Source organism: Lingula anatina, chromosome 7, assembly GCF_051362555.1.
Source record: "Lingula anatina isolate TDL-2025a chromosome 7, LinAna3.0, whole genome shotgun sequence".
Classification (NCBI taxonomy): domain Eukaryota; kingdom Metazoa; phylum Brachiopoda; class Lingulata; order Lingulida; family Lingulidae; genus Lingula; species Lingula anatina.
The window spans coordinates 18,019,504-18,040,395 of record NC_141773.1 but is presented as its reverse complement, the minus strand read 5'-3'; the positions used below and the strand labels follow the sequence as shown (position 1 = coordinate 18,040,395).

Here is a 20,892-nt window from a genome sequence, read left to right as displayed (position 1 = left end):
GAGTTAGTTTTTCAAAAATCTCTGAGAGGGAGAAAGTGCGCCTCTTCCACCCAACCCCTGGGGTCTATGACCCTTATGTGTGCTGTACATACAGTACATATCGACGCTAAGACGCAGACATCTTAAATGATGGCTTTATTTCTCCAACCTACCCATACATGTCTTCTAGTCCACCCTAGAGATTTTGCATAAAGGTGGCATTGCTTCATTCTTATTTAAATAATTGATATTAAGTCAGTAACAAAATCCTTAAAGAACACATTAAAGTGCAGCATTGAGGTAAACGTTAATGTGAATCGCACATTTCAACGTTAAATGTTCACTATATAGAGACTACGACATAATCATTAAAACATAAAAGCTAAGGAATTTTTTCGCTATACACTGAGGGCCTAGCGACATTAAAATTGTTTTGTAGGCCCCTACATTACCTGCCTCAAGCAATGAAACGCATGTTTACGTGTGATAAAGAAAAACACAACCATTTTATCGACCAATCTCTCTGACAAAAAGAAGATGATACATGTAGGCCTATGTCGATGTTATACACGATGTACTTCAGTGTGACGAGGTAAACAAGTTAATTTCATGCTTAAGTATGATTTCGAAAACTACCACAAATACATATATCTTCGTTTTTGGTTTCAAAGAAGCATGTGATTGTGTGGTTCGTACAAAGACTCTTGGCACTCATACGAGCAAAAGGTTCTCTTTCATCAAAATAGATATAAAAATAAATAAATAAATAAAATCAGACTAACATTATATAGACATTCAATACAGTTTGACGTTTGATATTAAATGCCATAATACATTTACACACTGTGTGTGTGTGTGTGTGTGTGTGTGCGTGCGTGTGTGTGTGTGTGTGTACGTACATGTATGCTGTCAAACCAGGTTTAATTGAAATAAAAAAATCACAGTTCTTTATCTAATTCGAAATAAAAGCAAAAGTGTTGATGGCCTGAACAGTAACTGTTTGGCATAATTAACAGAAGTTAGTCAGCATCACCTTTGGTAAGGATACAAATAGCTGAAATGTGAAATGAAAAAAAAGCAGAAAGTTTTTTCACCGAGCATTCAGTCTGTTAAATCTGTTTTGTTTTTTTCCTTCGAATTGTCTACTACATGTAGTTAGAGATTGTTCGGTATTTGATTTATTTCTTGAATGGCCACGGGGCTTTAAAATTCCAAGGGAAACTCCAAGGAGGCATGGTGCACCAGCGAGCATTCACCAGTCCGCAACAGCATCCAACAGGAATCTGGAAAATATACAGTATGCAAATGAAAAATTAGGTTTAAAAGATTCCATCTGTGCTTGGGTAAACGTACCACTCTCAGCTTCATCATAGGCGTGAATGAATCGATAAATTAACAAATAAATTAAATGATAAGAAACATATAACCAAGCAAACGAACAAATAAACTGAGTTGGTAAAAAATAAGACAAACGAACAAGCGAATAAACAAACAAGCAAATAATGTAATAAATGTACTGATTATTCACTTGACAAATGAATAGGTCAATGAATAAAAATCACAATCTCCGATTTAATTTTAAAATTATTTGTCCAGGACAAAAGAAGAAAACAATAGAAGAAGAAAACATAGTGACAAGGTACCAAGCGGAACTTTAAATAAACCTATTTAAGAGACAAACAGACATGCATGCGGACACACAGACAGACAACCACGTGATGGCCTTACCTGATACCAGATACGCAATGGTTGACAATTGTGCCACACCCATACGGTACGCCAGCCCCACTCTGTGGTACACTTGGCACATAATCCTTGTCTGGACTGAGAGGGGTTCACATTCTGCCCCGGGGGGTAATGAACGCATTCCTGGGAGTTTTGACTGAAAAAAAAACACATGATTGAAAGCAACTCAGAAGATTAAAATAAGTTGTCAAAAAGACAGAATCCACAGTTTTTGCGCACAAAAAATGCAGAGGACGATCCTGGGGGTGGAATGGGGGTAATATGGGGTTTCTGGTACCATTCGATCTCGCCTCTGAGATACTACAAGATTTCAGCATATACAATATGTACTCATTCAAAGATTAAAAGATTAAAGGTTTTTTTTAGCTACGGTTTAACTTGTAATCGTGGTCAAACTTGTATAACTGCAAGGGACCCAATTATCCTTAATAATTGTCCTTTATTACATATATGTATGTTTGTATCTTTTTCATATCTTTATAACTCATAAGATACATATGTGCGTTTAACTTAAACATTTATTACCAGCTACAAAGCCTTTTCGTTTTGATTTACGGTAAAAGATCTCCCTAGTTGATTTTAACATTACCTGCAAAAGCAAAACTTCAACCACTGCGCAAAGTTGTTCGTCTGTACTACATTCCACCATCTGTTGTATGCCCAAATCTTGTATGGTCTGACGAACTTACACCATTCTTGGCACTCTGACGTTCTGCATATCAATGAGTGTATTTAGGATAAAATATTCAATTGAATGATTATTCAACTTGTAATAACAAATTAAACGAAGAAATAAAATCATGTATAATTCTTAGAGATTGAATAAACGGATTAATATTTACACAGAGAGATCAGTGAATGAAATAAATCGAGCAATAAATCAGTCAACAAGCTATTTATATATAAATAAATCAAATATATATCTTTAGGTTAATAAATCAATTACTATCTGTTGAAAGTACTAATGCAATTTTGCCATCATATTAATCATCAGTATTCCTTCGTTATGCGCGAACATGTTTAAATGATTCTAATATACATAAAAGGAAAGTTTTCTTACCCGCTGTGTGCAATTTGTCTTTTCCTCCTATGAGGAACACGTTCTGGCGGTGGATTATTTGCATTAGGGACTCTAGGCGGCGCTGCTGCTGCGCTAATGCTACTGGCCCTCACTGCTGCACCAGGAGCATTTGCTGCCGGACACCTATGGCAGACAAAGGTGAAGGGAGAAATCAGTTGAGTCTATGACGATCATCAGACATCAATAACAAAAAAACTAACGATGATGAGAATTCTGTTACCTTGACTGTAGTCTGCGCTCTTTAAGTTATTTCCTGGTATTTCGATTGCTTTAACATCCGTTAAAGCATAACGCGAATCCTCACCCAAGAAAATCGCAGTCACTGTACTGCTTTTATGCGCCATATCGACATTCATTATACTCACGAACCAAGGTGTTATACTTACTGTGTTGTTTTCTTTTCATATAATTGCTTACAAAGGTATTCATCAAAATGCAATTCTAATCGAAAATCATGAATGCAGTAGTGCCGACATTTTTGGTGACTTTAAAAATTGTCCTAAACAAAATGTAATGCCACAATCCACTATACAGTTGCCCTTTTATCATTTTGGAATGCATTCTCCGTGCACGAAACAATTACAAAACAAAATTTCTAGACAGCACACATAATTATTATTATAGTTGTTGCTGCTGTCATGTGTCCATATTATTATCTATGCGAGAAATAAACGCGGCTACGTTATTAATTCTTTCATATTATTTTACGTTATGTTCCATAAAGTATGAATATTAGAAGAGAGAGGGGGGACCATGATCGGAGAGAGAGAGAACTTACCCTGATTGTTGAGCCCTATCATCAACTCCACACCGGATAGATTCACCGCTTGGACCCTGCAGTATTAAACTGGCAGTGCGCAATTGCTGCTCAACACTGCCATCAACTGCCGCGGACAAGCATACCCCAATAAACACTAGGATTGCGAGCTGCAACGACCTCATCTAAAATTTACAAAGAAAAAACAAACTTCTATTATCTTTTTTTTTTTTTTTACATTGTCGATATACATAATGGCATATGCATTTGGCAACAAGGTGAAGTATCATTTTGTACTCACGGACTTTTTCTAATTACCATCATTGTTATAATTGTTGCCATTACTATCATTTTCTTTGCATCCAAAAAGGCGTTGTTTCTCCGTCACCGTTTTAAGAGGGCACGGCACCGGCGAGGGTTCAAGAAAATATTTCATGGTCTCTGAAATTCTGGATATTGATCGCCAAAACTTCCAAAACTATCACAGGCGTGAAAGGTTTCAGTTCAGGTAAGTTGGATGTCATTCCTATATCGTCACGCCTTGTCACCAAGGCAATGAAGTCACCGAAGCGATGTGACACGCGTTAAGGTGATGCCTATATAAATTCCTGCCTAATACTGACGTCAATGAGTTTCCAAGGAACAACGCTTATGTAAAATATTCTAATTAATGGTTCCTGGAAAGAAAATCCTATCAGCAATGCACGTGCCTATACTGGACAAGACGTTTACATCAATAAGACCCATATACGTCATCAACAAGACCTGTGTTTCCGAAAGTCAAAAGTAGAGACAATATACAAGGGGGTTTAACTCCCAAAACGGACGGACGTTGAGTTTATTGATAACCCTGACATTTGTCTCTTTCACACACAGTAGATTTAGATAATATGTGAACCGGGTAACTACGTATGTTGGCTTTCTTCGTCCCTAATATGCCCATGTTTTATAGAACAAGTGTTGAGCCTACCAATGCCCCGGTTCGGCCGATTCTAGTGTTCAACCCGAGGCTTTTAAGAGCACTAGCTGTGTGTAAAAGACACAAACTACCGAAAACATCAAAGCTCAATGAGCGCTCAACGGGCTTCTTGGAAGTTCAACACCCTTGCTATATATATTACCTCGTTGGCATTTCTCTCTTTGACATTTCACAATAAATTGTCTTTATTTTCCAATTTACCATCATCCTCCCATTGTTGAATATGTGACTATGTTATAAAAAAATCATATACATATACATAATACCCAAACTTCAATAGGCTCTAGACCGTTTGGTCCTAAATGGCCACAGATTGCCTCTTAAACGTCATACATGACATGACAAATGTGACCCCATGAGGACCCCATGAGGTGTCTTGATAGACATACTTTGAATATCCTTAATCACATCATCGCATGTAAACTGTGGTTAATGCCAGCCTTTAATCATTATTTTCAAATTTTAATGCTTTTATATGGTATCCCAAATATCTAAGGCGCCCATTGCCTCGTTAACTTTTCGCGTCTAATTGTATGTGTAAAAAGACATGTAGCTCGTACATTATATTCACTTTAAAACACTCGTTTCAAAGTCTATGTCACGCATTTCGTTTAGACTTGAATCTAGAGATGGAGTGTGCGAAAATATTATCAAAAGTACAATTTGGTTTTACCATTTGCTTATAATAAAATATCCTAACACAAAAGCGAATTCCTTAATACTGTGAATTTCTTATAAATTTTCTGATGAAATTTTCAAAGTTTGTTCATTTTTGTCTTTTCTTTTCGAATTAGTCAAGAATTATTTAATCCCAAAAGAGCATATATGTTAGACAAATTAATTTGAATAATTATTTTACACAAACAATTAAGAAAAAAACTAATGGTTATAAAAGAAATAATATTTTCTGAAAGATATGAATAGAAACTTCCACTGTACTGTACTGCACTGCACTGTGCAGTCCGGTATTGCACTGTTCCGAACTTAAATATAAACTTATGCCCAAGACTGTTTTGTCAAACATGTGCAGGAATGTCTGTACCTATATACGATAGATTGTGTTTTTTATTCAACCAATGAAAAGTCCATTATAGGTTGCATACTGAAATCCATCCATATTCTTTTTGGAACTTATAAGAAATGAAAAAATAAAAAAATATTAATAATAATAAAAGAGGAACGATAAAATTCTTACAATTCTTCATACTTTAGACATACAGTAATTTAAAATGCACATTTTTAATACACACAAAAAGTATCAAACTCACCTTCTGCTGACCAAGTTCCACTTACTGAGATAAATTGATATGAATTAGTCCTTCCGTGCCACTACCTTCCTTTCAATCTGAACCAGTCTTTCTAGTAACGCTTTTATAAGGAGACGTGCCCTCATCTGAGGTCGTACGCATGCAATTTAAACGTCAAAACTTGTCCTTATTTTCCCATATTATGGTGAAATTTGCCGCACCAGTTGTCAGGGCCATTGCAGGCAATTTAACTCACCAGGGCTTGGGTTAATTGTACTCGGAATATCTTAATTGAGGAAACACTAAGACTGACTATAAAAATTTACTTTTATATTGTAATTGGTATTTAATGAGTTACGTACACACAATGATGTGTATGTATGAGTGTGTTGCGCCTTGTTTTCATTAGAAAACCAAGTTAGTTTACATAATTTAAGGATGAGCTAAACTAGATCGAGTCCAAAACGCGTCACAATAAATACTGTCATTAGAGGGTCGTACATGTATGCGCAAAGTGAACGAGTTACAAATGTGTGTATAGCTTTTTTGATCTGGAGCTAAGAATTCTCTAAAAAGTTCTGCAGAAAACAGGACATTACACCAATAAATACTAATTGAAATATCCCAGTAAAGTTGGCTAGTAGCTCAACCTTGACCAAATTTTTGGGGTCATTTGAGGTTGTTTTGAAGATGGACTTTTATAACAGAAATGATATGTGGAAAATTACATATTTTAGGGGCCTGTAGCATGTGGAATAATTGTCATCAGATGGAAGGATCCATGTATGCAGAGATGATATGTATTCATTAACTCATCCATATTCAAAATAAAATATACAAAAGTACTTGCTTAATCGGGTGAATAATATCTCCTTCCGCCCCATTATACGGAGGTCTTATTACATGGTTACCTTGGAGAACCTATAAAAGTCCCACAGTCATTTTTATATGTCTCTGTATGTCATACAACTGGCTCCCATCGGCTCCAAAATCAAGTTGAAAACGTTTCAAATACACAAGCTATATAATCTTATTTATTCCCCACAAAACTAGCTGATTCTGCAATCGAGAATGCGTGAAAACGAATGCGGGCTCGCGTGGGTCTGGGCAAATTACCTTTTACACACTAAAAGGTATAGTTTATGGCATAAGTGATCGATTTGACAAAAATATATTAGAGGTCACTATCATAAAGTCTATGTCGCCAATAGCACCTCTTTTATTTTCACTTAAAAGTACTTGAGAAGGGACCAACGAAGCGGCTGCGTGGTAACTCCGCTGTCTTGGAAACAGCTGACCCTCATAAGTAGGTTCCAATTCTAGAATGTTCAACTTATTATTTTTTTTATTATTATTTTATTTTATTTATTTATTTATTTATTTATTTATTTATTTATTTATTTATTATTATTATTATTTTTTTGTTAGATATAATTTATAAAAATTGCGTTTAATTACTATAAGAGGAAACATGTACGTATTGAATGCTGGCCGTTCAATCACAGCGCAGTCGTAAGCGTGCATGGTTGCAAAAAATCCAATGCAATCATCGACCATGGTAACGGAAAGTCACTCGTTGGAATTCAGGATGACCCCACAACAAGAAGTTGGAATTAACTTGTTGCCCACAACAACGAGCTGGCCCCTTAATCAGTACGGGCGAAAACGAATGCAGGCTGCCCCTTTATTTTGAAGCCTAGCTGACAAGAAAGTGTTATTTACACGGTCAGCTGGCGATTTGGAGACTAGCTGATAAGAAAGTGTTATTTAAATTACACGGTCAGTTGGTGGGCGGGTGGTGGGTTAGCACTACTGAAGGCGCCCTTACTATAGTGCTGCTAATATGACACTTATGTTAAAGAATTAAGTCTAGGTGTAGTGAACACTTCTAAAACTGAGGTTGATTAGTTGAGTTTTAAATGCATCTATATATTTCTACTAAAACTATGTATAAAAACGCCAATGCTTTTGGCGCACGTACCTTATTAAGGGACTTTCTTTTTGGATGATTTCAATTTATTAATTTCAGAAAGTCATCAAAGAATTTAGACAATAATTGCCATTGTAAACATTTATTATTCATGTGGCATTTCGCTGGAGCGAGAGTAACAAGTTATTGGATTGGCTCGTTGTACGCTTTGCTCAATTTTCAAGTATATACAGTTGCAAACAACTTAATAGCTTTCCAACATACGTTGCTGTTGTTTTTACTTCTATCAAAAAAACATGACACGTGAGAACAACATAGTACTAAAATTTCCATTTAATCTTATCAGATAAATCCGTATTCCGTTTTCAAAATACGATTCTTATCAAATGCTAACAAGACATTATACGCATCAAAACTTTTGATCCGTAGCTCTTTAAACATAAGAATAATTTAAGAAAAGTCGAAAGAAAATAATTACTCTAGTACATACATGTATAAATGCAAATCACTATTGCAAGTTAACATGATTGTAAAAATGTTTCTCGTGTACTGAAAACTTAAATCTAGGTCGTCGTTTCTGTTATGCAGATCCCTTTATAACTATTAAAACTTAATTGTAAGTTGACTATATTTTATGCACTGGTGTCTGTTAACTTGAGTAAATTCCTTTCAAATCCTTCGACAATTACATGAAGGCCTTTACGCTTTTCCGTTAAACGTAAAACTCTCAATCGTCTAATAAAAGCGATTCCCAAACTGGCACCATGGCACTTCAGAAACCCTGACCAGTTTTGGTCACTATCCAGAAGACCTTTGTAAGAGCCACATATAAATCTATATCCTTTAAATCATTTGAAACTTTTCAGACATTTATCAAATTTGACCAACTTGAAAAGTTTGCTTTTGTTAAACGTTATTTTACATTAGGTGAAGGCGCGCTGTTCAATTAGCATATCATTTTGGATGGTTCTGGGCAATGAAAGAACCTCTGGCACCGAAAGAGTTTAATTTGTCTTCTGTATAATTGTCTTATAACCAATTTATACTCGAACCTGTTCCTGTTCAGTGCAAGTTAAAGTGGGTTGGTCTCACGAGACCCGAAAAGCCATTTTGTAAACCAAGTTCTCAAACGCTTAAGTGCATCTAACCGAGAAAAGTTCGAAAGGAATAACATTATCCGATGCCTTCACTTTTTCATCATGGTTTATACTGGCAAATAGGGACCAACAGGCGGTTTGAAATCGGTTGGCTGCGCGAGCGTTGGGCAATAGTGGATTCCTTTCAGGCCGCAGCAACAGCCAACTGGTATCTGAAAAATGAGAACATAAGAGGAAGTCATCATCATCATTGTCATCATCTGCTTCATCATTATTACCATCAGTATCATTTTAATGATGAATGCTAAAAGACCATTGTTCAAATAGCTATTAATTTGAAAACAACCATCTACAGGGTAAAACCAATTGACCTCTATTAAGATGTTTGGAAAATGACAAAATTGACGTGTTTACGGCTTCCCTTTGTAGGTTTAATCTCTCTTTGTTCTCTCTCTCTCTCTCTCTCTCTCTCTTTGAGAAAAAAAGTGGAGCACAAGGAACGATGCAAATGCTTGAGGAGAGGCGCAGTGATTAAAGATATTTTTTGCATTACCATGCAATCTTGCATACTTAAAGAAGGGTGAATTTTGCCCACTGTATCTTTCTTCTTAACACACCATTCATTCATTCAGTCTTACCTGCAGCCAGATACGAATGGGTTTGCACCGCCACCAGACCCAGATGTGTCTCCAGCCCCATTCTGTCGTGCACTTGGAGCAATAAGCCGTCCTAACAGTGGGCATCCACCAGGGGCCGGGCAGCGCTTGGCTTCCCTCGATAAAGTGGGTGCAACTCTGGTTCAGTGAACTGAAAATGAAGATGACAGATTTGGAGAAATGTTATCAATTGAGTAAGTTTGATTAGTACGTGTATGCTTATCAGCTTAGATGACCATGTGTAACAAGTTCAAATTATATATATATATATATATATATATATATATACGTGTAGCTGGGTCTGGTTATATTATTTTACTTTTTTAAATAAGTCCTGAAGAAGAATAATATTACTTACGAGCAAAAGCAGTACTTCAGCCACTGTTTGAATTTTGGCGCCTGGACGACGGGCCACCAAGCACTTCTCCATACAACCCAGTACGGCTGCACCCAGAAGCAAGTCTCGTTACATTCCGAAGTCCTGCGAGATGTAAACAGCAAGTCAGTGAAGTTTGCTTTAGAATCCAACGTCGTACAGTGAATAACAAAAATACTATACTGATATCTATATATATATCATATTTCATTTTTCATTTGTAACAGGGGCATTTTTTTTTTCAATTTCATTTATGCTTTTCTGCAAAGGTGACAACTGTATTTTAGCTGGTCGTTTTTCTATACAGAAATTTGTGACAGATTATGGACGCAAATGCTATCATTTGGTTTTGTAAGTACAGGTTTATACAAAGCAAATGGCGAATATATTTGTATATTTAAAGGGATAATAACTCTTCGTATGAAATCTATATTTCACAATAAAAACATTGTGAATAACTCATAGAAATATAATATATTCTGTTTTACGACGAAAACAGCAGTTATAGCTATTATTCTGATATCTGAGCTTGTCTTCAGATCACGTGACCTCCATTGATGGCTATACTCTGTTATAATCTCTTAAGAGATTTTAACAAAAAAACCAAACTTTTTAGAAAAAAACCAGGGACTAACTTTGAATGTAAAAATGGATTCATTAACCATTGGTAAGCATGGGAAAATTGTTGTTTACTCCAGGAAAATTCATTTTTTGGCCAAAACGAAGAGTTATTATCCCTTTAAACACTTGCATATTCAGGATACAAATATGAACACCTTAAAACCACTAAGAGGCAAAAACTCACCCTCCGTGAACGGTCTCTCTCTTCTTTCTCCCGGCACCCTCTGAGGGGGGTTGGTTTGGATCTTCGGGGTCCGGTTCGTCGTCCCCTGCACTGGCAGCGCCTATACCGCCACTTTGGGCAGAGACACCACTCCCGCCGGGATTACCCAGCTTCTCGCCGGCCTGTGCTGCTCTTGCACCGCACCTGGGTGGAAATAAATGTGAACAAACAACTCAACCTGTGGCTTGTGGATGTTTTTAAGGCGTTGCACTGTTCTGGTATTCATTTTAATAAAATTACCGTGTATCTTTAGGGAACTGTAAATTCAGGTACGCTGTATATAAAAACGGTCAACAATTCTTAAGGTTAATTGTGTTATTTCAATAATTGCGTTCATGTAAATCTCATTTGCAAAGACTTCAGCAACTTTTAAAAAGTAAGACGTTTGTTTCGAATAGTGATGGTATAAGAAGATCAAAGCTAGATGTAGCTCAACTGTAATATCACTGCGCGGTATTCCAAACACGTGCGTGTTAATTGTCGCAATGTTTGTGTGCTGCGATTATTCATAAACGCTTCACTTCCTGCATTCAACTGATTATGCTCACAACGACGCCATTAAAAGACGCTAAGACACACTGACGTGAAGCCACTGAGGCTTTCAATACTGATTTTATCGATAGCTGAGAGTGCTGTAGTGTATATGATGTTAAGTATAAACGTTGCTCACACTTCTTTCTTTAAGAGACACTTAAAAGTACATATCTATTACAGTTAGAACCGTGTGATCCAAAATGAGTTGGTGGCAATGTTAATTTGTAAATAGGGCTGCATCTTTTGGTTTAATCATTGTATTTCCTTATTGCTTATTGTTTAAAAAACATATGCAATAAGTTGATTCGTTGTTATCCAGCCTTAAAGCCGGAGAGAGTTTTTGTTTCATTGTTTTTATGTGAAAATGATTATACAGTATGTCGGTAAGGTTTACCTTACCTACAGGTATGAAAATATTTTTTAAAATTGAATGTATGTCCCTAGACGAATGTGAGGATAAACGCATTACTACTATGAAAAAGTTGTAAACGTATCTTTGTCCAATAACGTCGCCAAGTCATATCAGCACAACCAAGCTGTCACATGGTCATGCATCTACACGCACACAATTACAAACACAAATCCTCACTCACATGTGTTCATATTTATACACAGAACCGCTTGCACACACACACACACAAACACACACACACACACACACACACACACACACAAAAGGAAAGATAATCATTTTAAAATACATTCACAAAAGAGATACACACGCATGCTTAAAAACTCATTCACAGAAGCACATGCACAAACACGAGCGCGCGCACCCGCTCAAGATCAGATTTGTATGTTTCCAAACTCACTGACTATATCCTGGGTATTCGTTTCCATCGGGGTCCGTTCTTTGGTTTTCGGAATAACCACAGGTAATAGTTTCATCATCTTTTGGCAGGTCAAATTTCTTGCCGTCTAAATCACCCTCAAGATCTGTAGTAGAGCTCTCTCTCTTCTGTTTTGCCCTTGCACCGGCAATGCCCATACTTGTCACGTACGTAACACACAGGAAAAGGAGAAACGCTGAGAAGATGAAGCTGTGTCTCATCTGAAATGTGAAAGTATTTTTTTACTAATAACGTCCTCCTTGAGACGTGTTAATAACAGCTCTGTTGTAATAGAATCTAGTGCCCAAACAACACATAACTCTGTGATGTATATATAATGACAGGCTAGGACTATATACTGTATAGTAAACATTAACTTAAAGTTTTTCTATAAAAATGCATTTTCTTTATTGAAAAAAATTTTCCTAAACAATTTCTCTTCACGTGTATCTCCAAAGCGTGACGACAGTAGAATATTATGGAAGGATTTGCGTAAATATAAATCAGAATTTTTTGTCCTCCATGTTAACGTTGTGATATTAAGCTACATTGTTCCAATTCAAACTGTCACAATACATCTATAATACTGAGTGGAAAAGACATGCCCAGAACAGAAATTTATTCTCCTTAATGCTGCTGATGCTTATTAAATGAAATTAAGTTTGACGCCGGTAAGATTGACATTGGTAAGATTTTTAACATTGAATTTCGGTACTTACACATGCAGCATTTTTCAGAAATAAAACCGCAGGTTTCCTTTAAACCATCCATACCAATTTCATTCCAATTATACTAAATCAGACAGCTTGATGAATTTCCTAATTCTGTTAATTTTCCATGTCGCAATCGGGTATTGTTATTTCAAATTAACAACCATCTAATTCTGTTTGCTTCTAAAAACCCTATGGTGCCAACATTTCGCTTTAGATTAAATACCTTGAAATTTTGATATCTCAAACATGTGCTTACTTACCTTGACGTTTTTTTGTGTCTTTCTTGATGAAGTCTACCAGCAGTGGTGTTTGAGATTTCTTTACGATGAAGACGTATATTTATAAGAAGACCGTGACAAACATTATTCATCGGGGCGCAATAGCAGCACCCACATTGCCAAATTAAATAAATATATTTGAAGCCACTAATGGCCGGCTTGGCTTTCCTTGCGTGAACTTTATTGAAAATAAGCCTATGTAATTCGAATTTAATCTGCATAAATTTAAGATGAGGAAGGACTTTTAGTTTATATGAACGTGGGTTGATATTAGTTCGAAAGCTGCACAGGTGGGATATGCACGAAAATAGATATTTAAATAAACAAAACAAAAAAAAAAAAAAGCAAATGAAAAAATCATAGTTAATTTGAAAACAAGGAACCAAACAAAGAAACAAACAAATAAACGAAAACATGTTTATCTGTTATAAATGTAAGCCATTTATATTTACCCACTGAAATAAGATTTTGCATAAATTTGTCACATGACGATGATACAGAGTACCATTAACGTTACAGTTGTAATAAAGCATCGTTGTAATATATGTATTATATACATTAAATACGCAAGATATAGTATACAAAATATACCAGTGTGATTGGGCTGTTTCCAAAATCATTAGAGAAATATGGCTATGAATATGAGTATGAAGTAATATCTATGTATCAAAAGAGATTAAAATGGTTTGAAGAAAGAGGTTATTTTAATAGTCAAAACGTATTAACATGGCTATAAACTGATCACCTCCTGCTCTTTCAAAAAAGAAAAAAAACGAGGACATTTTGCAAGGGCTACAAAGGTATGTTCCATATGTTCCATACTGCAAAATATCCCAAATATCACACTTTGTTTTGGTTTCAAAAGATTTCCTTTCACGAGAAAAGGAGGCCGGGGTCAATGTAACCCCTCCCCCCTTTTTTCCCTTAGTAATCTGGGCATTTCAGTACTCAATTTTAAATAGAATTCTATTCATAGTCACATAATTGGTTTAAAGTTGTGGATAAGAAAAAACATCGTGTCCTTAAAGAGGTGACCACAAAACTCCACAAATTTGATACAAAAATCACGGAAGTGAAAGTGAATGCAACTTTATAGAAAAGTCATGACAAATTATTTTCTTAATGTGGCTATATATTAAACTATCCATAAATGGTAGCCATATTGAATGCTCTTAAAACGGCCAATAAGGAAGCAATTAAAACTAATCTGAAATAGCATGTCGTTATGATGCATATATTTGCCGATCCTACCCTCTGTTAGTAGTCTTCTTGAATATATTTACTCTTTCTGTGATTTTGAATAAATAAAATGAGTAGTAATTAGTAAAGGGTAAAACAATGTTTACGAGATAGGAAAAGAAAACGACGTACACCTTGATTACGTATACACTGATAAAATTCAATTGGAGAGAGAGTGAGGGACAGAAAACTAATCGAAAACCTACCAATGTCATTCTATAATGCCATTCTATAATAGCATTGGGTATAAATATTAGCAGCACTCTTATAAACAACGATAATCAACTTTAAAAAATCACACTTTGTATCACCACCAATAGTATATGTATATATAATTTTACATTATTTCTACACAGGGAGCGCAATATACTTGATACTATTTTGACCAGGAAGGACCATACCTATTTACCCTTACAATCGAATTTGTGGATTTTTACTTCTTTTATTTTTTTAAACTACCGTCGTTATAAAAAAATAGAAATTGAAATAACAAATATGTCAACTAGAACAGTATGGAACTGACCCGTTTCAAAGTCACGTAACTTCCATTAAAAATGAATATGCTCCCATTACATTTCACCCTGTGGGATCCCACATCAACCACTCGGTGTACGCCCTAATGTGCCTGTATTGTAAATAAGCATAAAGAGTGAATAAAGACAGAACAAAACACAGCTTATATTTACATATTCAATTTAATTTGTAAAGTATTTTTTATTAAAAGGAGCCGATGCACAAATACTGCTTAGATAAAGCAATTTTCTCCGCTCAACAAAATTTATTTAGTATGGTGCAAGTATTTTGTCGCATTGAGCAACACCATGTACATGTGGTAAGTGAGTTGAATATATAAAAACGTTTCTTTTTTAAGAAAATCAACTTCAGAAGTTGGAGTTTGGAAGTAAAATGAACACTCATAGAATTATAGCTCGGTTGGTGTATCTTTAGAACAGTTTTAAGGTGAATATCCCATAAAGAATATCAGAACCAGACTTAAGAAAACGCACTGGACTTCGATTTCAATGACACAATTGTGCAATTGCAATTACACTACTTCACAGTATTGACTCAAATACATTGTTCAAATATCAAGTTTATTTTCTTCCATGGCTTTTTTAATATCCCTTTTACACTGAGTTCCAAAATCATTGTCAAAATTGCAACATACGACTCCCATACTAATTCGACTAGACAGACGTCTATCTGAATTCATAATGCATTGAAAATCTTGTAAATGTTAAGCATTAATTCTAAAACAACTTTAAAGGCTCTCGAGTGACATCAAAAGTAAAGAAAATCGCCCCATCCTGGTTTTAAATGTAGTTACCAACTGAGTGTCGTAGTCTGGAAGAATCCCATGTATGAAATAAAACGGTTAATTGCTGTTTTGCGCATTTAGACCCTCAGTTTTTCACTGAACTCCACCTAAATGTTATAACAGGTAATTTCAATTTATGAATTTGATTGAACTCAAATCTCCCATATGCCAAAATAAGGTGATTTTGTATAGTGTAGTATTAATTAAAGTTTCGTTGAAATTTATTTGATAGTTTTGTTTTGTTGGAACTGTCTTTTAATATTCAGGACGGTTTACTAGGCTGCAGCCTTTTCCATTGCTTTAACGTGAAGAAATTGAAGCATGCACTTTTCGAAAGTAAAATAATATGTAGATAAATAAATTAAATGCTAAAGAGTGTAAATAAATAAATAAATAAATAAATAAATAAAATTATCCCAGTCATTTTTACAACGTGTTATTTAACGCGCTATCCATCGGTAAAGCCGATGGCACTAAAGCACAAATACAAGTGAGCCCTCTTAAAAAAAATCCAATGGTAGACCTGTTGCATATGCAGTGCGTTACATAAATGTGTATTTTATATTCTCGTGCAACATTACTTCTAAATGGGCATTAGTGTAGTATGTGCTGTGTACCAAATGAGTTATCGGGACCAGGAATGCCATCTGCCCCCCCTCTCCCATGTATAGCCCAGTCATCCCGCCAATTACTACCCTTCAGTGAGGAGTGTGCACAGGTAAACCAACACTCAACTTCCATTTAGCCTGAATATGCTCTTGTGACAAGAGCAAAACGTAGCTGTTTCATTGATATTTTTCTCCAAAGTAAGTGAATACTATCACTAAAACGTTAGTGAATAACTGCGATTGTTGACATAGCAGAAGTGTGATTGGTGCGATTTTCAATCATACTCACAGCCTTGGCTTCAAAACAAAAAACGAGTGTGAAATTGACAGCATGAAGTAAATTCACTCACCACCTTCCCTCATGCTTGAATTGAAACATAAAATAAGCACGAGGCAAGTTTTAGGACCCATTATTTTTATTATTTGAATTCATTAGGCTTTTACACTGGTGTTATATAAAATCGACAGAATACTGGACACTTGTCCAATGTCAACTTGAAACTTTTTCAGAAGTTAAAAGGTTTGACGTTCAAAATGTAGGAAACACATGAGAATCGGAGAAAGCTACGTTTTCTCAAATTCATCAGTCCTGTGTTATTATTCATTTTGGAATGCATATTGTTTTTTTAAAGATATTTATTGACTACTGGCACATCTAAATTATTATTATTATTATTATTATTATTATTATTATAAGAATGTGTGTGACCTCTTACCCTCAACTATTTTCCCTAACCCCCTCCCGCCTACAAATAAAATTGCGTGCAAAACAGTGGAGCTGGGATATTTGGATATGTATGGGGGTGGAGGGGGGTGGGGGGACAGGGTGTGTCCTGTTTATGAGATGGGCTGAAACCCGCCACTTCATTTTGTAAAAGCTACCGAAGGTCCCTTCCTAGATCTACAGAATGTAAAAAAATAATTACTAATATGACATACACCATCATGTTTTTCTGTATTTAAAAGTCACCAAGTCTTTTACAGGGGTGGATCCAGAGCTCTTTTCTGACAATCTTCCAATTTATCTTTGTTGAATCCATCATGCATTTCTGACCGTCTTCCGACAGAAAAAACTAGATACCCGTCAATGTAAACTTGAAAATCTGACCATCTTCCGAAAGACCCAGAAGACGGTCTCAATCCGCCCCTGTTTTATTTCAATGACATAGTACTATTTAGGATCCCTCGTCTTCGTCGGTAGTCTCCAGGTTCGGTAGCCTGTAGTCCCAGGGGTAGTGTATATCTGTAGACAAACAATACTCCGCGTGTAGCAGGGTACAGTAGCATCCAGAGGGTACCTTCAACCACCGCTGAAATATATAATATCTACATATAGGGTTTTGTGTCACATTCCCTTCTTGACCCTTATAAGCCTACAACAATTATCACCTTTCATATCATGGATTTCGTGTCTGATCAGTTTCCAGTAGATTGTATTTTCTACAAGTATAGGAACATAATATTTGTTGTTTATACTTGTACGTGTACCATTATATTCATATATGTATATAAAAATCACATCTAAGGTGTAGAACATTAAAGAATGAAGCAAAGAAGAGTGGAATTAAAAACTATTTTAAAAGGTTTATATTTTAGGAAGATGGGGTTTTAGTAAGAATCATTCCCGTTTCTTGTATTCTTCAGATGAATGGTGGTATCTTCATTTGCCCACCGACACTGTGTTTCTCTCTCTCTCTGGTTGTATCACGCCATCTTCTAAAGTCTCCATTTCTGTGTCTCGCCCGGGGCATTTCATGTTTTTTCTTTGGCACATGAGCTACGAATTTACCTTTATCAAACAATAAAAAATTGCAGTGTTCCGTTTTATATATGTATATGTATTTTGTTACCCTGCACAGAAGAATAAACCGTAGAAAAAAACTGTGCACACACAACGTACCTGGTGTGCGTCGCAGTTACCGTCGTCCCACACCCAGACCCGTCTCCACGCCCAGTCTGTAGAACACCGAGAACACACGGACACCGGAGACCGGAACGGGTCTTGGAAGTTATTGGGAAGGAAGTGGGTACAACTCTGGTCGATGGGCCTGAATTGTATAGAAAATGTTGTAATAATAACCAGTATTTCATAATAGCAGATGGAAGGAGGTATTCATAAAAAAGTTTATCAATTAATAAGTAATTAGTAATGACAACAACGTTCTAAAGAACCGATATGCCTCAAAAGTTGCCTTCTGTACGTACTTTTTATTCCCTTTTGTATTCAGATGTTTTCTATTGCTAATGAATTACTGAATTATACGCACTTTAACACTGCAATGTGCGTCAGCAAGTGGGAGTGCATGTACTTGTTTACTTACGAACAAAAGCAATATTTCAGGAACTGAGGAGTGCTGGTCTTTATCACTGGCCACCAATGACCTTCACCCCAGACCCACGTGGGTGCCACCCAGTAACACCAGCTGGTGCAATCGCGCTCTCTGAAACGGATTGGATTGAACATGACTTTATACGGTCTGTTCGCACTAAGAAGTAAATCACACTGGAATTTGACTAAGCTGTATCATTCGTGACTTTCTCAAACGAGTAGATATACAAACTTAAAATGGTAAGCCTTTGGTAGGGTAGGAACCTTAAGAAGCATGTACGCAATGGGTTCCCTTTATTTAACCGTATTAACAACAAATGCCATTTAAATATATTCAGTCAAACTTAAAGTAAAATAATATCCTTAGAGGTCACTCTTCTTGTTTTCAGGAAAACGGTTTTTAAACCAACTAGCCCTAGTACAATAAAGGCTGCCTTTTAACAAACTCAATTTCGACCTACCCGTTTGTTACTTGAACATTTTGTTTGTCTAAATCTTCATCCCATGTGCTCGCATTGTATACTGGGGTTGTGTCGGGTGGCGCATGCGTGGTCGGTTTCGGTCGTTCAGTCTTTTGAAGCAGTGCTGGTGTCTTACAGTGACTACAATTACACCATACAATGGTTACAAATACCCAATACAATGACTACAAGTACGCCATACATTACAATGACAAATAAACCAAACGTTAAAATGACTACAAATACACCATACAAAGAGAAAATCGATTATGCTTTGCCCGAAATCTCATTAGGTAAAAAGTTTCCAAGTTAAGCAAAAGACTATATGTACTTCTCTTACTTTACAAGTTAGATGTCAAATTCATCTGGCTTTTATCATTTTTGGTAAACAGTAATTGTTTATCACAGATAAGTTGTATTTGTTGCAGGTCCACTTTTAGAAAATAATCAATATGCCTAAAATGCCTCAACAGTTAAAGTACATTACGCTTTGCGGTTTCCAAAGTATGTGCATTGCTTGTTATCAAATGCACATGTATTTAGATGTGTCCGCATTATAGATTCATCCGCATATGGCATCTTTTTGCGATACTTTAATAAATATATGCTGGAAAACATCAAAACGGATTGATTTAAATCGCCACATGCTTTCAAATACATATGTAACAACAGGGTTTATTGCAGTTGAACAGCGTTCGTTGATTCCAAGCTGCCTTTGATGGATGAAATTGACAGGATCACGTAACGTTCGACCATTTTGGTAGGGCTTATTTCAAGTTCAAAACATCTCTCAATAGAATATAACCCTATGGTAATGTCGCTGTCGTTTCTTTGGAATCAACACAGAGTCCTAAGGTCTGTGACAAATGAGTTACGTACTCTGGGTATGCACGTCCATCTGGTGCAGCAATGTCACTACAAGTGAAACCGAAAAAAGCGCCATTGATGTTGACCACAGCGCCATCTATTTCCCACTCTCCCCCTGCCACAGTGACTGACAGTTCAATGATAACAGACAACGCGAGTAACATCTGGAAAAATGACAAAATTCGACAATAAAAAATGACAACAACAATAATAATAATTATTATTATTATTTATTTATTTTTCAAAACGTTTACAAGCGGATCCAGGATGGGTGACAATGGAGAGGGGACAAGAGAAATTTTCTCCACCTCCCTTCACGCTCCATGGAAAGATGCGTTTTTTTATTATATATAAAAAAGTGTGGGGGTTTCGTAAAATTTCCACGTGTCGGTTCAGCGCGCTAGTACATCAGTTGCGTTTCTATGACGGATGCGGTCGAGGTAACACGTATGTTAAGGTGCTACGACTACTGACCAGTCACGCATAGCAAGGGCCGGGTGTTGAATGAGATTGGGGGCGGAGGGGGGGGGGAGTAAGCCTATTGTCTATAAATTTAATTTGGAGATGACATTCTTTCGTTAAAATACTGGTGTATGATTAAATCACTTTTCACTTAATTTTCAAATCCTACTCAGGCATGTTTTTTGCTCAATGAAATGAAATTTGATTTATTTCATTTGAACACATGCCGTATGTCATTTGACTAAACATTCTCAAAGCAGGAATGACTCAATAAGTTACGTAGCCGCGAGAAAAAAGTTCAGGCTTCAGTTCTATACTGGAATTTGAAACATGTACATTAGTCGTTTCAAATTAAATAGGCATTGTTTTGCATAACACCCACTTTATAAGTCAAACCACTTACCGTCAGGGAGCGCCTATGTTTCGATCCCATATTCCAGCTGGCGACGTAATTCAGCTACTGGGGTCACATAGAGGGAAATTCAATCTCTTTTCCTGACACTCAAGACTCGCTGCCTTCTCGTTTTACAGCCTGTTTCTCACCATCGGTTTCTCTGTGTT

At 36.2% G+C, this 20,892-nt stretch overlaps 3 protein-coding genes across 3 annotated transcripts; all 3 read right to left on the bottom strand.

Moving 5' to 3' along the window:
* Positions 1–118: 118 nt before the first annotated feature.
* LOC106166269 (uncharacterized) lies at positions 119–5,985 on the bottom strand. Its single transcript, XM_013544761.2, has 6 exons — positions 5,811–5,985; positions 3,585–3,748; positions 2,786–2,929; positions 2,315–2,437; positions 1,708–1,861; positions 119–1,262 (listed from the first exon to the last, which is right to left on the bottom strand). The coding sequence occupies exons 2-6, from the start codon at positions 3,746–3,748 to the stop codon at positions 1,158–1,160; spliced, it is 690 nt and encodes a 229-aa protein (XP_013400215.2). The 5' UTR covers positions 5,811–5,985; the 3' UTR covers positions 119–1,157.
* A 1,860-nt stretch (positions 5,986–7,845) lies between these two features.
* On the bottom strand, positions 7,846–13,188 carry LOC106166260 (uncharacterized). The gene is made up of 6 exons (XM_013544751.3): positions 13,030–13,188; positions 12,039–12,277; positions 10,654–10,836; positions 9,831–9,953; positions 9,455–9,623; positions 7,846–9,028 (listed from the first exon to the last, which is right to left on the bottom strand). Exons 2-6 carry the CDS (start codon positions 12,275–12,277, stop codon positions 8,924–8,926), a joined length of 819 nt encoding a protein of 272 aa, XP_013400205.2. The 5' UTR covers positions 13,030–13,188; the 3' UTR covers positions 7,846–8,923.
* Positions 13,189–16,607: 3,419 nt separating this feature from the next.
* On the bottom strand, positions 16,608–20,892 carry LOC106166289 (uncharacterized). The gene is made up of 6 exons (XM_013544795.2): positions 20,735–20,892; positions 19,882–20,033; positions 19,003–19,143; positions 18,534–18,653; positions 18,113–18,260; positions 16,608–17,522 (listed from the first exon to the last, which is right to left on the bottom strand). Exons 1-6 carry the CDS (start codon positions 20,762–20,764, stop codon positions 17,388–17,390), a joined length of 726 nt encoding a protein of 241 aa, XP_013400249.2. The 5' UTR covers positions 20,765–20,892; the 3' UTR covers positions 16,608–17,387.